The 17,240-nt window shown below is 33.2% G+C and overlaps 2 protein-coding genes across 3 annotated transcripts in view; one reads left to right on the forward strand and one right to left on the reverse strand.

Annotated features, from left to right (window-relative positions):
- Positions 1–1,664: 1,664 nt before the first annotated feature.
- On the forward strand, positions 1,665–2,553 carry LOC110018812. The gene has a single exon (XM_020716250.1). It carries the CDS (start codon positions 1,788–1,790, stop codon positions 2,355–2,357), a length of 570 nt encoding a protein of 189 aa, XP_020571909.1. The 5' UTR covers positions 1,665–1,787; the 3' UTR covers positions 2,358–2,553.
- Positions 2,554–2,619: 66 nt separating this feature from the next.
- LOC110018811 (probable LRR receptor-like serine/threonine-protein kinase At1g67720) overlaps positions 2,620–17,240 on the reverse strand; it is a 27,501-nt gene continuing 12,880 nt past the window's right edge. The window contains exons 9-15 of one of the 2 annotated variants that reach the window (XM_020716249.1): positions 14,679–14,854; positions 14,328–14,587; positions 13,699–13,825; positions 13,289–13,354; positions 12,996–13,107; positions 12,782–12,914; positions 2,620–3,220 (exon numbers count right to left, since the gene is read on the reverse strand). In XM_020716249.1, coding sequence (XP_020571908.1) covers positions 2,897–3,220; positions 12,782–12,914; positions 12,996–13,107; positions 13,289–13,354; positions 13,699–13,825; positions 14,328–14,587; positions 14,679–14,854 — 1,198 coding nt within the window. In that variant the 3' untranslated portion in view covers positions 2,620–2,896. Of the gene's footprint in view, positions 3,221–12,781; positions 12,915–12,995; positions 13,183–13,288; positions 13,355–13,698; positions 13,826–14,327; positions 14,588–14,678; positions 14,855–17,240 lie in introns of both variants that reach the window. The other variant, XM_020716248.1, reaches the window with a different exon arrangement.

The raw sequence follows: 17,240 nt of genomic DNA on the forward strand, positions 1-17,240 counted from the left end.
TTAATCCATGTTTGATGTGATTCGGATTGAACCAATTTTTGTGTAATTGAGTCCATCTCATCGAGCAGATCAATTTGACTATAAGTTTGTTGGAATCGATGTTCTGGATGATCTTTAATTAAAGATTGAATGTCTCTCGTTAAGAAATGCTCTGAGATTTGTGTCAATTACCTCGAAATTCATGCCAAATGACAAATTATGTTTATCTCATATCAATAATTATATGATTTAACATGCACAAGTTATGAAAAGATACAATATTAAGACAAATATAGAAAATTAGACAGCCATAGAAGGGCAAATAAATCATGAAAAATAGATTTAACAGAATGGCGGGATGATAAAAATTCGTAAAATTAGCCTAAAGTAATTACAATTAGTGCTAATGATAAAGATAATGAGGATTATAACAATAATATTTATCCAGCACCAGCCCTGCACGCGTTAGGCATATTATTTATATATGGCCCATCCCCAGCGTTGCGTCTTCCATTGGAATTTTGGATAAACTCTAAGCAAATCCAATCCAAAATAAATTTTTCTTTTTGCACCTTTAAATATTCAAAGCATAAAATATCAAAACTAGCCAGAAGCTCAATATCCTTCAGAAAACCAAGCCTCGTGGATCTATTATTACTTGAAATGAACGGCTCCTCCTTTTTACTAAGCTCTTCCCCACCAAAACTGGTCTTTTCATGCAATTTCACTGCTCACAAACAACCTAATTACTTTTAATCCATCTTTTTTTTTTTGGAGAACCCAAAGTTCAATTTGCAAAATAAAAAAAATAAGGAAGATGTACAAAAATACTACTCAATTCACACACACGCACAGACACACGCACACCACCCTACCTGCGCATGAGAAGATATATTTCACACACACCACCCTACCTGCGCATGAGAAGATATATTTCCCTTTTTTAAGTTAAAAGAGTTGCACTTTTGATGTGATATGAAAGATTAGGGAGGTATAAATGTAAAAATTGAAGTTTAGGTAGATATGTAAATACATAAAAATTCAGGTAGATATGTGAATACATAAAAATTGGGTGGTATGTATCCAAATGCCTTGAAAAAAATCAAGAGAAATGCTAAGAAGAACTGCAAAAAAAAAAAAAAATCTCAGCATGTCAGGATTTAGAGAGAGAGAATTTAAAAAATCTTATTTAATTGTATATTATACTCAATCTTTTTATGATAAATACGCATGCCAACTCTTGGGTAGGTAGATATGTAAATACATAAAAATTGGGTGCTATGTATCCAAATGCCTTAAAAAAACAAGAGAAATGCTAAGAAGAACTGCAAAAAAAACATCTCAGTATGTCAGGATTTAGAGAGAGAGAGAATAAAAAAATATTATTTAATTGTATATTATACTCATCTTTTTATGATAAATACGCATGCCAACTCTTGGGGAAAAAAATGATGGTTCGAGTAATATAACGAAGGGTCAGAAAATAAGAGCCCAGATTTTGAGGTATAAAAATAAACCAGGGCAATGCCAAGTGGTGTGGAGCCAAAACGTAACAGCAACCTCAAAAAATCAAAGGCCTGAAAGAAATAATTATCAACATATGATCAAGAAGATTCCATCCATAAAATATTCAATTACTTGTCAGAAATATTCCACCCAATTGAATATTTCCAAAAGGTGTGGTGGAGAAGACTTGTTGCACAAGCACCCACTTTGCTTATGCTTTTGTTCAACCGTCCAAGAACGGTAAACCTTTAAAACTCCTCTTCAACAACTCTCCATGTTCAAAGAAACAAAGTTGAGAAATCATGAAGAGAGAAGGATGGCAGCATGGTGTTCTCATGGTGAGGAAACCCTCCCTCAACCTCGCCGACCGCTCAGCCAACTCCGACACTGGCAGCTTCTACATGAAGGCTCCGTCAAGGCCTAGCAACCGCTCCAAGCAAACCGTCAAGTGCCAGAGGCCTCGGTGTGCCGAGTGCCACTCTCTCCCCATGTCTAAATCTAGAGACAAGGCAAAAGGTGCGCACAAACTGAAGTCCTGCAACGTGAAGCTGAACCACAAGCTTGTTTCATGGAGAGTGGTCGATGACAGGCGGTGGCCAAAGTTTTCTGGTGCATCGGCCAGTGATCTGTTGGGTCAGTTGTCTGGCTGTTATTGGAACGAAGAAGATGATCATGAAGATGAGGTTGAAGAACAAGGTGATCAATTTCTTGAGTGTGCTGATTTTGATGTGGGAGGATGTAGTGATGGAAAGGAAGATGAGGAAGATTTCAAGGAAGATGAGGATGAAGAAGATGACATGGGCTTCTGTGAGGTTGGTTTTATTACGGAATATTTAGAAAGAGAAGATTGGTGCATGGTGTATGAGATTTGATTGGTGGGGGAGGGGAGATTATAGTTTAATTTGGGTGAATGTCTTATGTGTATGTTTATGTATATTACTAACTTTTATAATAATGTATAGATATTGTTTCATTCCACATGGCAGTTTGTACTGGGTTATACCAGACCAGATCATTCATAGATCTTTCCTCAATGCAAATTTAATTTCTTGCATTAAGAAGCTTAATCCTTTGCCTTCAGATTTATGTTGAATCAGTCATGACATGTCATTTAATTACAAGAATAAGAAAACTGCAACTTTATTGCAACTTCAAAACAGACATCTTCACATCAAGAAATATTTACAAAGGAGTAAAGTGCCAAAATAGTCTCATAGATATTTCCAAGGAGTCATTTTAGTCCCAGACTATAAAAGAGTTAAATTAGTCCGCAGGCTATTTTAACGGGGGCTAAAATATTACTCATTAGGGACTATTTCAGCTCATTAAAAGAATCTAGGAATTAACTTAAAAATGAGAGAGCTCCCTTTCTCACAACTTCTTTTATGTCTAACATTTGATCAGCCGTAGTCTATCTTAATGATGGGAAATTGATATTGTTTTGGAAGTTAGAGCTTATAAAATCAAAGGGCACGGATGAAAATCTTACAAGATCAGAGGGGTTTGTCGAAGAGGAAGAGAAATGATCAATTTTGTCCTTGCTTCCCATCTCAATATTGATAGCATCATGGATGGCAAGTTCCACTTCCTGCATTTTAGGCCGCGAAACCCCATGGATTTGAACGCTGAGAATTGCAATCTCAGCTATCCTCCATAGAGATTCTATTTTGAAGGTTCCCACAAGGCAGGGATCTACAAGGCTCGTTATATCACCCTCACTGATTAAAGACCTAGCCTGCAAAATAAATTTTACGGTTAAGCCAATTTTTCGTGATTTTGATCTGCAGAAAATATATTATTATACTAGGGAAATCACCACTGAAATTGGTCAAAACTCAGGAAAGGAAAAGGTTAAAACAGTTTTGTTGCTTAGTATATTTCATCGTCAGGAAAGATATCCAGTTGAGTTTTTATCAGGGAAGCAAGCAGCAGCTTAGATTAACAAAATCATAAAGGAAAGAAAAGCTGGTCATTAATCATTATTTGTAGCTAAATATTTAACCAGAAGCTGCTCTCGTTCGTTATTTTCTATCATTTCCTCTACAAATTTGTTGAAATTATGAGTTTAACATGTTTAACAATGTGGACTATAATACTTTAACTATGAATTAGAAATTATTTGGAAAAAAATCATGAAGAACAGGAAAAGGAAGATCCTACGGGACAATGTCACACTAATTCAAATCAGAAGAAAAGAACATGATTAACATCATCATTAGCCTTGCTCAACCATTGGAGGTGGCTTCATAAATCCTACTCCATTCGTTACAAACAAGTGCAATGGAAGGTGTAAATTCCATTTTATATAAAACCTTTAGCAGAATTCAATCCAGGAAGTTTATATAAATAAAAATTTCTTCAATAAAAATCTAGAAATCTTGTTGGGCTAGGAATTAACCAAGACAGGAACAGACAATCGGACGGTAAAAAATATAACTCTCTATGCTATTTTATTTATAATACTAATAATTTAATATTCAAAAAATACATAAGAGCCAGTAAAGAATGCATTAAAAATTAATAAGTAGAAATTTGTACATTTTCGTTTATTATTCTCGTTTTTTATATATATTTGCTCATCTTCTATTCATCTTGTTCAAATGTTTAAAACGTAAAAATAATATTAAAGCAAAATAATGAGTTATCTAAAGATAACTTAGGCGTATTCGCACTTCTAAACTGCAGTAATCCAATAAAAAAATTCAATATACATGTGAGTCTATAAGAAATTTTCAAATATGTTGTCTTTCATATTTTTTAAGCAACTTGATATATGCTAATGCATGCATCAATGACCCTTATTAAACGCAAATACTCAAGCTTCTATAAGCATTTACTTTAACTTTACTTTTATTGTATACTCTTTACATATACATTTATCTTTGTAAGGATCGTAGTAAAAAAAACCTAACACACTCTTGGTCAATATTGTCCTTTCAACTCCCGTCAGCACAACAATTAACGATCTACACAACATAACTGTCTAGAATGGAAAGACCCTTACATGCTCCTGACCGATATTATTCCGTCGGCACAATGGTTAGTAATGTAAACATTACAATTGTTTGGGGAGGTATGCTCTGGTCTACTAACCTCTGATCAATATTATATTGTCGGCACCGCGATTAGTGATCTAAGCATAAAAATTGTCTAGGGTGATAGAAAAAATCTACGCGCCTGTACACAGAGGTATTTTGTCTGTACCATTAGGAGGTGCAATTCTCCTCTGAACATACACAAACAAACATTCATCTATAATTTATTTTATTATTCATAGCATATATTATTTTGAGACATAATTATGCATGTACTAACATACATACTTGCTCTTACTCTGTTGTGCAACTACCATCATGCATCTCTCATATCATTCATGTTCTATCTCATGCATCTCATTTTATATTGTGCTTATCAAGTGTATCTTTATTATCACATCTATCATGCACATCATGTATATCATATATATCATGCATCTCATACATATTTTTTATGCATATCTATCATGTCTAAGCAATATAAAGGATCTAACTAAACTAGAATATCCATGAAATCAAACATACATTTTGAAGCAACAATCAGCTAGGTTTCTGGGCTCCAATGAATTCGGTGAGCACGAAACCCTATTTCACGTTAATATGAGATATTTTTTTTCTTGAATTATTGTAGTTTATAAGTACGATTATTTCTGAGTTATCTTTAGAATACTCATTATGTTGTTTTAATATTATTTTTGGGTTTTAAATATTTGAATAAAATGAATAGAAGAGGAGTAAATGTGTATAGAAGAAGAGAACAAATGAAAAAGTACAAATTCTACTTGTTAATTTTTATCGCTTTCTTTAGTGGCTCTTTTATGTATTTTTATGAAATATTCTTAGTGTATGTGTACTTAGGATCTAAGAAGGGTTTGTGAGTATCCTTTTATTGTGTATAACATTTTTTGTGATTAATGTGTTTAATAGTGGGATCAAAGTCTATCTACTCTCTCATGAACATAGACTTTGTAGAAGCTAAACCACATAAACCTTTTGTTATGAATTAGTATCAAATGGATTCAAGAAACAATGAAATAAGTAAAATAAAGAACAAATAGATTTTATGTGAAAAATTCGAGATGCGAAAAACCAAAGGCAGAGGAGGAGAATTCACTATATCAAAGATAAAATTACAAGTAGAGGACTTCAACTAATATAATCGAAATAGGAGAAAAGTGAATTAATTTGTATGAAATAAAAAAAAAACTATTTATTATTTTAGCAAGAGATAGCCGATAAAGCAATTGCACACGGATTGTAATCTAAAGTCTACTATGAGATTGATCAAAGGGTAGAAGCCTTCAATCCATGCGTTGATGTGCTCAGAGTTTTTTTCTAAAGCTTTAATCCGTATGCTCACAGTTTTCTTATCAAAAAATCGGGGCCCACACAATTCAGGTCTCAAATTTAGCAATCTTTGTCGCAACATGAATTCCAAAAAATATAGAATAAATATTTAATCTTCGACATAATTTTCTTCACCTCTTCCACAAAACTCTAACTATTATGAATGAATATCAATCAAGTTGAAGCAATGCTCAAACTTGCCTATTGAGTGTCTCAGTCATCATATCCGTACAATTATCATGCGTATTAATCTTGGTTACAATAATATCACCACGAGCAATATTTTCATGAATGAAGTCGTAACATCAATGTACATAGTTTTCTCATAAAATATTTGATCTTTGCAGAGGCAAATAGTACTCTGGCTATCATACATTAGTGTGATGATCCTCAAATATTCACTAAGCTCTTCAAATAGACTTTTCAACCAAAGAGCATCTTTGCAGACTTCAATAATTATCATATACTCAGCTTCAATTGTAAATAGTGTCACTGTTGTCTATATAATGACTTTCCAACTATCACATAACCACTAATAAAAAACACATATCCAAGTGATCATTCTATCAAGGTCTCCAATAAATAATGAATCAATATAGCTATAACTCTATTTGTAATTCTACTGAACTGCAAACAAGCATTTTTAGTTCCACATAGATACCTGATGATCCACTGAACTACTTTTAAATGCTCCTTACCCAAATTACCCATGTATTTGTTGACTGCATTGATTGTATATGACACATCTAGACGAAAAGAAATCATAGCATATATGAGAGATACCACTAGACTCGAGTATGAAACTCGAGACATATAGTCAATCTCATCATCTGATTGTGAACACGAAGTTGATGAGAGTTTAAAATTTGTAGCTAATGGAATACTAAAAAGTTTAGCAGTATACATATTGAACTTTTGCAAAACTTATTAAACTTTTGCAAGACTTTCTCAATGTACCCTTTTTGACTCGGCAATAACTTGTTTTTCCATCTCTTTGAATCATCATGTCTAAGTATTTTCTTTGTGGCAACAAAATTTTTTCATCTCAAACTCACTCTAAGTTGACTTTTTAACATCATAATGTCTTCTTTATTCTTAACAACTATTAGCATACCATCAACACATAAGAGAAAATAGATAAATTATTCATTATTATTCTTCGTGAAGTCAACCCAATTATCATAGCTGCTCCTCTTAAACTCGCGAGCAATCATGAATGGTTAAATTTTTTATAACACTGCCTAGAAGATTGTTTCAAACATTAGATTTCTTCAACAAACAAACATGGCTTTTTTTTCCTTGTAAACATGGAGCCTTCAAGTTGCTTTATATAGATATCTTCCTCAAGCTCTTCATGTATTTAACTGCTCAAGTTCAAGATTATGCTTAGCCATAAAACCAAGTAAAACTCGAATTGAAATATGTTTAACCACTAGAGAGAATACAATTTTAAATTTTATACTTGGAATTTGCTTGAATCAAGAATCGCTTCACATTTGGCATCTTCAACTCCTCATGTACATTTTTCTTAAACACACATTTGCAGCAACTTTTTTTGACTTAAGGCAACATTACAAAATCTCAAGTCAAACTTTTATAAAGAGATTCAATATCCTCTTACATGGAGATCATTCATTTACTTGAGTCAACTGGATACCTTTAGTTATTTATGTTTTTATTTATATGTTAGATTTTAGTTAAAATTTTATAAAATTAATATTAACACTGAGTGAACAATCTTAAAATGAACAATCTTAGATTGTGAAACTTTTGATTCAAAAATAAAAAGTAATTATGGATTGTTAAAGTTTTCAAAAAGAAGAAAGAATTTATTAGAGGTATTTTTATGAATTTATAACTGGTTATAAGTAATTAAATGTTTACATTAATGGATACTTTGAATTTACTTTTGATTTTAATTGAATAACAATAATAACTTGTAAGGAATCAACGAGGCAATTAAGTGAAGTAATAGACATATAAAAGATCTTTTAAAGATCAAGGTGTGTAATTACAATTCTAAATTTCAGTAATTATTTTTATTTCAAAATATATGTTTGATTGTATGTCGTAGTTCAACAATAAATTCTTCATATTATTAGATTTGTAATATATGCGTGATAAATAATTGCACATTAGAATAAGTATACGTATTCAGTATAGTTGTATAACCGTTTAATTTAAAAAGATATCAGATAATTGTATGACTCTAGTAGAGGAATATATACATGTTAGCTTATCACATGATTATATATATATGATAATATAAATATCACAACATTGCTTAACGTTTAAATTTTTAGTACATGTGCATATATTGATTTATTTCATGACTTGTAGATATAGTAAGATTGCATTTATTCAATAGTAGATAGGGGTAAAGAGTTTCACAAGAAAATACCACATGAAATGAAAGAATGAAATAGTTTTTATATGAATGTTTGTATGTCCATGTTAAGAGGTTTGCTCCCTAATTGTACAAGCAAGGGAAATCAATGTACCCGCATGCGTAGACATATTCCTAACGCCCAAGATAATTGTGATATTTAGATCACTAATGTTGTGCCAATGACAGAATATCGATCAAGGTCGAGTAGACAGAGCTTACCTTCCCAGAAAATTGTGATGTTTAGATTGTTAATTGTTATGCCGACAGGAGAATTTTAGCTAGGGGCGAGTAAGGACCTTTCTACCTCAGACAATTGTGATATTTTTATCATTAATCGTTGTACCAATGGGATAACATCAGTGAGAAGTGTGTTAGGTTTTTTTTTACGGCAATGCCTATGCAGACAAATGTGTATGTTAAGAGTATAAAAAAAAAATTAAATTTAATGCATATAGAAGTTTAGAATATTTTCATTTAAAAAATATCATTGATACATACATTAGTATATTCAAAAATTTCTTATAGAAATATGAAAGATTAGTATATTCTAAGATTTCTTATAGAGATGAAAAACCAAATGTCATATTGATTTATTTTCTTTGGATTACCGTAGTTTAGAAGTCTGAAATACTCATGAGATAATTCATTATGTTGTTCAAATATTCTTTTTAGAATCTATGTTTTTAAGAAAGAAGAATAAAAGAGGATCAAATGTGTACAAAAGACGAAAATAACAGTAGAAAAGGTAAAACTTTTATTTGTTAATTTAAATGTATTTATTAGTGACACTAATAAATATTTGAATATTAAACTATTAGTGATATAAATAGAATAACAGAGAATTTATTTCCACCGACTGACCGTCAATTCTCATTTTGGTTAATTACAAGTCTCGGATTAGGTCATGACAGAAATCATGCTCGAGAATATACTCATATCAATCAGATATTATATTTGTCTACCAGACATCTCCTTTTGATCATCATAAATAGATTTTGAAGTAGATGTTGTAACATATAAACTCATTAAATGCAACATCTCTACTAATGATTATTTTCTTGTTTTCTGGACACTATAACTTATAACATTTAACTCCAATTTTATAACTAAGAAATACACATTTCATAAATCTAAACCCTAATTTACTATTATTAATATGAGCATATACAGTGCATCAAAAAACTCTTAGATTAGAGTAATTTCCAAATTTACCTGACAAAATATCCTTTGGAGTTTTCATTTCTATAGCAATGAAAGGAGAGCATTTCATCAAATAACAATTTGCAGAAGCAACTTCAGCCCAAATAAGTTAGGTAGCCCAACATTTGAGAGTATGAAAAGAACCTTCTTCATTATAGTCCTATTCATTCGCTACGCCATACAATTTTGTTGTAGTGTGTTGGATTGTGAAATCTCTCAATTCCTTCTCATTTATAAAGGACATTAATTTCTTCTGAACAGAACTCCAACACATTATCAGTAAAAAGACGTTTGATATGCTTTCCAGTCTGCTTCTCGGTCATAATTTTACACTCCTTAAAAATGATAAAAACATCGCTCTTATTCTTTAAGAAGAAAACTCAAACTTTTCTAGAGAAATCGTTAATGAACGTCAATATATATTTGGCACCACTTTAAGATGGTATTGCAAATGGTCTCCAAAGAACAGAATATGTGTACTTTAATATTCTCTCAGTATTGTGAATGTCGGTATTGAGCTTAACACATTTCTATTTTCCAAATATAGTATTCACAAAACTTCAATTTTGTAATACTTTGATCATTTAAAAGTCAACTTTTTTCTCAATTCAATCATCCCATTGTCACTCATATATCAAAGGCACATGAGTTTTTGGATGCTTCATCATTGACATAAAAAAATAATAAGCGTTGTATCTCCCACCACTGTAAAGCCTTGCAAGGCATATAATCCAATAGCCTTCTTTTATCCTTTCATCATAACAAGAGAGCCTTTGTCGGCCTTTAAAACTTCATCTTCACTAAAGTACTTACACCCTTTAATATCAAGCGTACTTAAGAAAATTAAATTCATTTTCAGATCTGATACATGTCTGACATCTCTGTTATGATGTGGAGTCTGATTGTAGTGATCAATTGTTCAGTCAAAGTTCTGAATTTCACTGATCGAGCTTGACGATGAAATTGCTAGGGGTATAGGGGGTGAACCTCTGTTTGGGTTCCAGGGCACTGCCCTAAATATTTTTTTGTTGTACCTTGCGCCTCGACGCCCAGGAGGAGGGCCACCACGCCTGATACATGCCCTAGAACAGAGCGCTCGACAATGTTGCAGCCAGGAGGAGCGCAGTTGCGCTTGCCACAGGTCCAAGAACCCGAGCATTTGACAATGCAGCGCCTGGAGTCACGCCCCTGTGCCTGGTGGAGCGTTGTTGCACCCTATTGTGGTCCCCTGGGGCTAGTAACAGAATTAAGCAGTTTGAGGCTGTAAGTTTTGGCTTCACTAAGGATTTTGTGTGTTGCGTTAGATTTTGGTTGTTCTATTATAAGGAAGAAGAGTGTTTTTGAATTCCAAATGGTGCAGAGAGGCTTAAGTGTATTATAATTTGTACAATCTCCTCATTTTTCATAGTGTATTTCTTAATGTGGTGTGGCTCTGTGATTTTTTCCTGTTCACGGGCTTTTCCATGTTAAATCTTGATGTTATTAGTGTTTTTTTATTTTGTACGCTTCTACTCAATGCTTTGCTTCAGATCTCTTGAATTAATTTATACAAAACCTCTCACAACTCCCAAGTGTTTTGATAACTCCATCAAATATCTTGATTCTAATAGTTTTAACATTGGTTATCTTACGGGAAGCGTTATTGTCCATTAACACGGTATCCTTCAACATCGTTTCATATATTAAAAACTAGTCCCTCTTAGAACACATGAAACAACCTAATCATCACAAGATTCACCGGCAGAGACCACTAGAAGTTCACCAACACTAACAGTTTCAACAACAACACTAGTTTCACCAAAATGACCTGATTGTTTGTCTTCCTTGTTAGAATCTAATTATTTTTACTCTATGGCTTGTAACATTCAATTTTGATGTGCCGCTTTTTTTTCATTAATTGCATAAATTATCCTTATTTTTTATTTTGATTTACTCTTTGTATCAGTATCAGAACTTCTTTCTTAAGTTGTACCTCAAATGACGAAGACTTCTCCTAAAGCGACAAGTTCATCCATAAGTTTTTTCATCTTCTTAAAAAATAGAACATCACAAACTTCGTCTATAGTAAGTGTCTCTCACTCATACAAGATGGTACCTCTAAACGTTGAATATGAAGAAGGTAACAAGTACAACATAATTAATGTCAAACCTTCTTTGTCATACCTAAATTTCATCACTTCTAAATCAGAGGAGATTTCTTTAAAAGACGGTTAAGTGATTTATAAAAATGCACCTTCTATCATCCTGCGAGAATGCAAAAGCATCTTCAAATACAACTTACTAGTCAGTTTTTTTTTTCATACAAAATTGCTCTAACTTGAGTCATAATGCAACAATGATCTTCTCATTTAAAATATGATGTAAAATCTGCTTTGATATATGAAGATGAATTTGCGAAAGATAAACAATAGTTCCTCATCTTCTCCTCCAGCTTCCATGCTAAGGGCATCTTTTCGAACCCAAATAGTTCATCATCTAAACCCATCTGAGCTAAGAAACTCACATTTTAACTTGTCGGTGTAAAAATTTGGTGTTGCAGTCTAAAAGAAGGATATTGTATTTTATTGTTGTCATCATCGAGATCAAAATTTAGCTTTGATATCACTTACTATAAATTAATATATAATCAAAACAAAAAATAATGAAAAAAGCAAAAGAAAAAACATACATATTTTACATGAAAAACCCAAGATGGGAAAAACTACAAGCAGATGAGTATAATTCACTATGTCAAAGTTGAAATTACAAGTTGAGATTTTCAACTAAAGTAAAATCAAAACAAGAGAAAAGTGAGTTCACTTGTACAAAACAAAAAGGGGGTGTTTATAGTTTTAGAAAAACCCTTTAAAGAAAATATATAAAAGTGAGCCAATAAAGCAAGAGCATGGGATTATATTTTAAAGGTTACTATGAGATTGATAAAACAGTAGAAGTTTTCAATTTGTGCACTCAGAGCTTTTTCTAATGTTTCAATCCATGTATTCATAGTTTCCTTATCAGACAAGTGGGACCCACACAATTTATGTCACAAGTTTAACACATTTTTATTCTATTTATCATTTATTCTCTTTTTTCCTTCGAGTTTTATTTTATGGCGCAACGTTTTCACTTCAAATTATTTTTCGACGCCCTCGATAGAACACAAAATTATTTCCTATTTGATAATATCATTCTTTTGAAAACAGTTTAATGTTGAAGTTAAGATGATAACCAATCACAAAACTATGACAAATTTCATGAAATAAAAATATGCCACAAGTAAGAACAAAAAAGGATTTCAAAAGAAGGCCTGGGGATATATTGAATACTAATGATGTTTTAATACCCAATGAACAATGTTCCAGTCAACACCATAGTCTTCCACAGAAATAGGCTTCTTTCCCGAAATTAACTCAAGGAGTACGACTCCAAAACTATAGACGTCACTCTTATCAGTCAATTGTTGAATAGCATAGTACCTGTTAATGAAGGATTAACATAATAAATTTATAATTATCCAAATTAAGATCTTCCTAATAAAAAAGCAACAAGTAGCTTACTCGGGATCAACATAGCCCACGGTTCCTCGAGCAATACTCGATATGTGGGTAAGACTGTTATCAGCTTGTTTTGAGAGGCCAAAATCCGAAACCTTTGCTCTCATGTTGCTATCTAACAAGATATTGCTTGTTTTAACATCACGATGAATGACAGGTGGATTACATCCATTGTGCAAATAAGTAAGACCTTTAATAAGAAATAGAGTAAGTAAAAAAATAAAGCACCCATGAATGACAAATAAAAGAAAACAAAAGACAAGAAGGGCAAAAGCATTGAAGATTGCATTCCAAACCTTTAGCTGCATCTTCAGCAATTAAGAGACGAGATAGCCAATTAAGAGTTCTCTTCTTATCGGAATCTGGGAAGCATTAACAAAGAATAGAAATCTAAGTCATTTAAATAATACAGATAAGATAAAGAAAGAGAAAGGCATCAAAATGGTCCCTTAACTCTTTGCAGGGGACCACTTTAGTCCAAAGTATAAGGAAATGTCAATTTAGTCCCCAAAATTTTTTAATATGGGTTGAAGTAGTCCCCGTTGAACACTATTTTAGCCCCATTAAAACAGTGCAGGGATTAATTTAGCAATTTTGTAAACTCGAGACTAAAATGACTCCATGTAATAAGTCAGGAATGTTTTGGCACTTTATTTGATAAAGAAAAATTGCATATGGTAAGATGACATCAACTAGGAGGCATTACCATGAATGTGATCTCGCAAGGTTCCATTGTGTACATACTCATATACAAGGATTTTATTACATTCTTCTTGACAGTATCCAATGAAAGGAACTAAGCTTTTATGATGAATTCTAGAAAGTAGAGTGACCTACGATTATAAGACATTCAATGGAAATTAGCCATCAGTGGGTTAGAATTTAGAATTGAAAAGAAAAAACGGTTCTTTATGTATAACAAAGAAATGGGTTGATTGAATGAAAGATTTGTAGAATTATTGAATTATAGCGCGTAAAATGCTGCAGAAATATCGTGACAAACTTGAGAGAAGAAACTATTTTGCTTGAAATATGACTAGCATGTCACAAACCTAATGGCAAAGATATAGGAACTCTTTACAAATAAACAAGCATGCCTGGTGGGTGTGACAAAAGACTTGCAGATAAAGAAAAAAGTTGAAAAAAATTTAAATTCTATTGATAAGTAAAAACAAATTTTACAACATTTTGCTCTAAAAAAACAAGTGAAATTGCTGTCAAGAGATAAATTAAATAAAGCATAACATGCTAAAGATAACCATGAAAATTTGCTCTGAATGACCAGTCTATAGGAAAGAGGTTATTAAAAAAGAGCAAAACCCAAAGCAAAAACACCTCATTGATAAATTGTTGAACTCCATGACTAGACAAATCTGCTGAAACTTTGACAGCGATTTCTTTTCCATCCTTCATTTTCCCATAATATACTGGTCCATAACTACCTTCACCAATCTTTTTAGAGAACCCTCCCGTAGCTTCTTCTATTTCAGAAAGGGTTATGCAATAAGCCACATCCAGGCCTTCATCAATTACCAAAGATGTACTTCCAACCATAGTATGAATGGAAGCCTTGGACATTGTGCGTAAAGAGTTACCTGCCACAAAGGAAAGATGCTCGATATACTGCCCCAATGTAAGGCTTATGAAATATTAGTCAATAATCAACTAAAGCTGAAGAACAGATACTTTTTCCTTGATTATCACTCTTCTCTGGCTTTCTTTGACGAGTCCATAGTAGCCAAAAACATCCAATTAATAATATAAGTATTATGATAGAAAATGCTCCGATACTTGTAGCAAGTACAAATGCTAGCTTATTTTTTTGTCTTCTTGGCAGAATCAATCCAGGATTTCCATCATAGCTGTTAAGTGATGCTGAAATTAGAGAAAGTTTAACGTAAAAGTAAAGAATAATAAGTTGTGAGAAGTTAGAAGAATCACTCTAGCTAGTTGAAGTGCTGGTGGAACTTCGAATGTCATACACTTTAATACCTCTCCACCCAAGCCTTCTACCAACCACACACATCCTATCATGTCCTCTTTACACAACGTTTAATACTTGTATCTATGTAACAAGGGTGAGAAAAGTGTCAAAATAGTACCTCACTCTTCGGAAAGGACGATTTTAATCCCAGAATTTACAAAAGTGTCAATTTAGTCAATAGACTCTATTTATATCGATTGAAATCTATGTAGCACCGACACTTCTAAAATTATGTTGCACCCGTGTCAGACATGTATCGAACAACGACACTTGTCCGACACGCCCCGGCATTTCTCTGACACTAGAAAATATATGTCTGAATTTTCTTCAGGCCCAAACACGTCTTGTACACATCTCAACACCACATCGAATGTGAGTTTAACATGATTTTGAGAAAACAGACAAGTATCGAACATGATTTAGAAAATTAGAAATATATATATAGCCTTAATTATATATTATAGTCGAAAACGCTCCATCTCTTGTTGAAGCTCTCAAGAAAGAATTGCTCAAAACCTCATTTGTACATTCATAACATAGGTTTAAATAAGGTATTACAATGTTCTACAAATAAACCTTAGGACTTCTTCAATATTCTCTTTTTACCAATAGAACCCTAAATAAGATCCAATTTCAACACTATCCCTCAAGACTCTCCCTCAAGATGGGCAAAGATGGGCAAAAGATATCCAACAAGCCCATCTTGTCACATAACCTAGACAAATCTAATGAACTGAATCCTTTAGTTAAGCACTCAACCACTTGTTCTCCAGTGGCTACATGACTTAGCTCCAATAACTCATTATTCAACTTTTCCTTGATGAAAAATCAATCAATCTCCACGTGTTTGGTTCTATCGTGTTGCACTGGGTTGTTGGCAATGTGAATTGTTGACTTGTTTACACACCACAACTTCATTTAAGTTCCTTGGTCCACCTTGAGCTCGACCAACAAGGGTCTCAACCACATCGTCTAAGTAACTCCTAAGGCCATGGCCCTGTACTCTGCCTTTGTTGTTGATCTTGCTACTACAGACTATTTCATGCTCTTCCAAGAGACCAAGTTGCCCCCCTACGAACATGCAATATCCAGAGGTGGATCTTCTATCATGTGCACAACTTGCCCAGTCAGCTTCATAAAAACCATCAATGCTTATATGTCCATTCTTCCTGAAGATCAACCCTTACCCTAGTGCACTCTTCAGGTACCTCAAAATCTACTACACTATATCCATATGGCCCTCATGCATGTAACAGTTCATCACGCTAGCTGCAAAAGAGATGTCGGGTCGAGTGTGACACAGATAGATCAAACGGCTCACCAATCTTTGGTATCTCTCACAATCAACTGGTTATCCTGCCTCTGCATTCAGTTTGGTCTTCTGATCAATTGGAGAGACTAAAGGTTTGCACTCCAGCATGTTTGTTTTTGTCATAATATCTACTACATATTTTCTCTAGAACAAGACCATCTCCTCAGGTACATGGGCACTTCAATCTCAAGAAAATATCTGAGTTGTCCAAAATCCTTCACATCAAATTCATTGCTCAATCTTACATTTAGTTGGACAATTTCTGTCTTATCATCACCGGTGACAATGATGTCATCAACATACATAACAAGTATAGTAGTGTGACCTTCATGTTGCCAAAAGAACACAGTATAGTCTGCATTGATCTGTTGATATCTCATGCTCACCATAGTCTTTCTAAACTTATTAAACCAGGCTCAAGGAGACTGTACAGGTCATATAGTAACTTTCTAACCCTACACACCTTGCCCGCTATCTAGACTGTGTCAAATCCCGATGGTATCTCCAATAACTCACCATGAAAAAAATGCATTTTTTACATTAAGTTGGTGTTAACTTCCACTCACCATTCATTGCCAGAGAAAGCATTGTCCTCACTATGCTCATCTTTGCTACTGACGCAAAAATTTCATCAAAGTCAATGCCATATGTATGATTGTAAACTTTCTCCACCAATCGTGTTTTGCACTGTTCCACCATCCATTCTAGAGCTTGACTTGCACCCAACCGCCTTTTATCCCACTAGTAGTGGCATTATCTCCAATGTTCGATTTTTTATCGAAAGCCCTAAGCTTTTCATGCATAGTTACTTTCCACTTGAGATCCTCTTTAGCAACCTGCCAACACTTTGTTATAGAGATACTGTCCAAAGATGCAATGAATGCTCCACGTAAAGATGATATGTTAGCATATGAAACAAAGTTAACAATGGTCACACCCAAAATGATCGGAA

The sequence above is a fragment of the Phalaenopsis equestris genome, unplaced genomic scaffold (genome assembly GCF_001263595.1).
Source record: "Phalaenopsis equestris unplaced genomic scaffold, ASM126359v1 Scaffold000036, whole genome shotgun sequence".
In the NCBI taxonomy this organism is placed as follows: Eukaryota; Viridiplantae; Streptophyta; class Magnoliopsida; order Asparagales; family Orchidaceae; genus Phalaenopsis; species Phalaenopsis equestris.

What these genes read in the sequence shown, in the direction of transcription:
- LOC110018812 (XM_020716250.1), top strand. Translation starts at nt 1,788, where the DNA reads ATGAAGAGAGAAGGATGGCAGCATGGTGTTCTCATGGTGAGGAAACCC.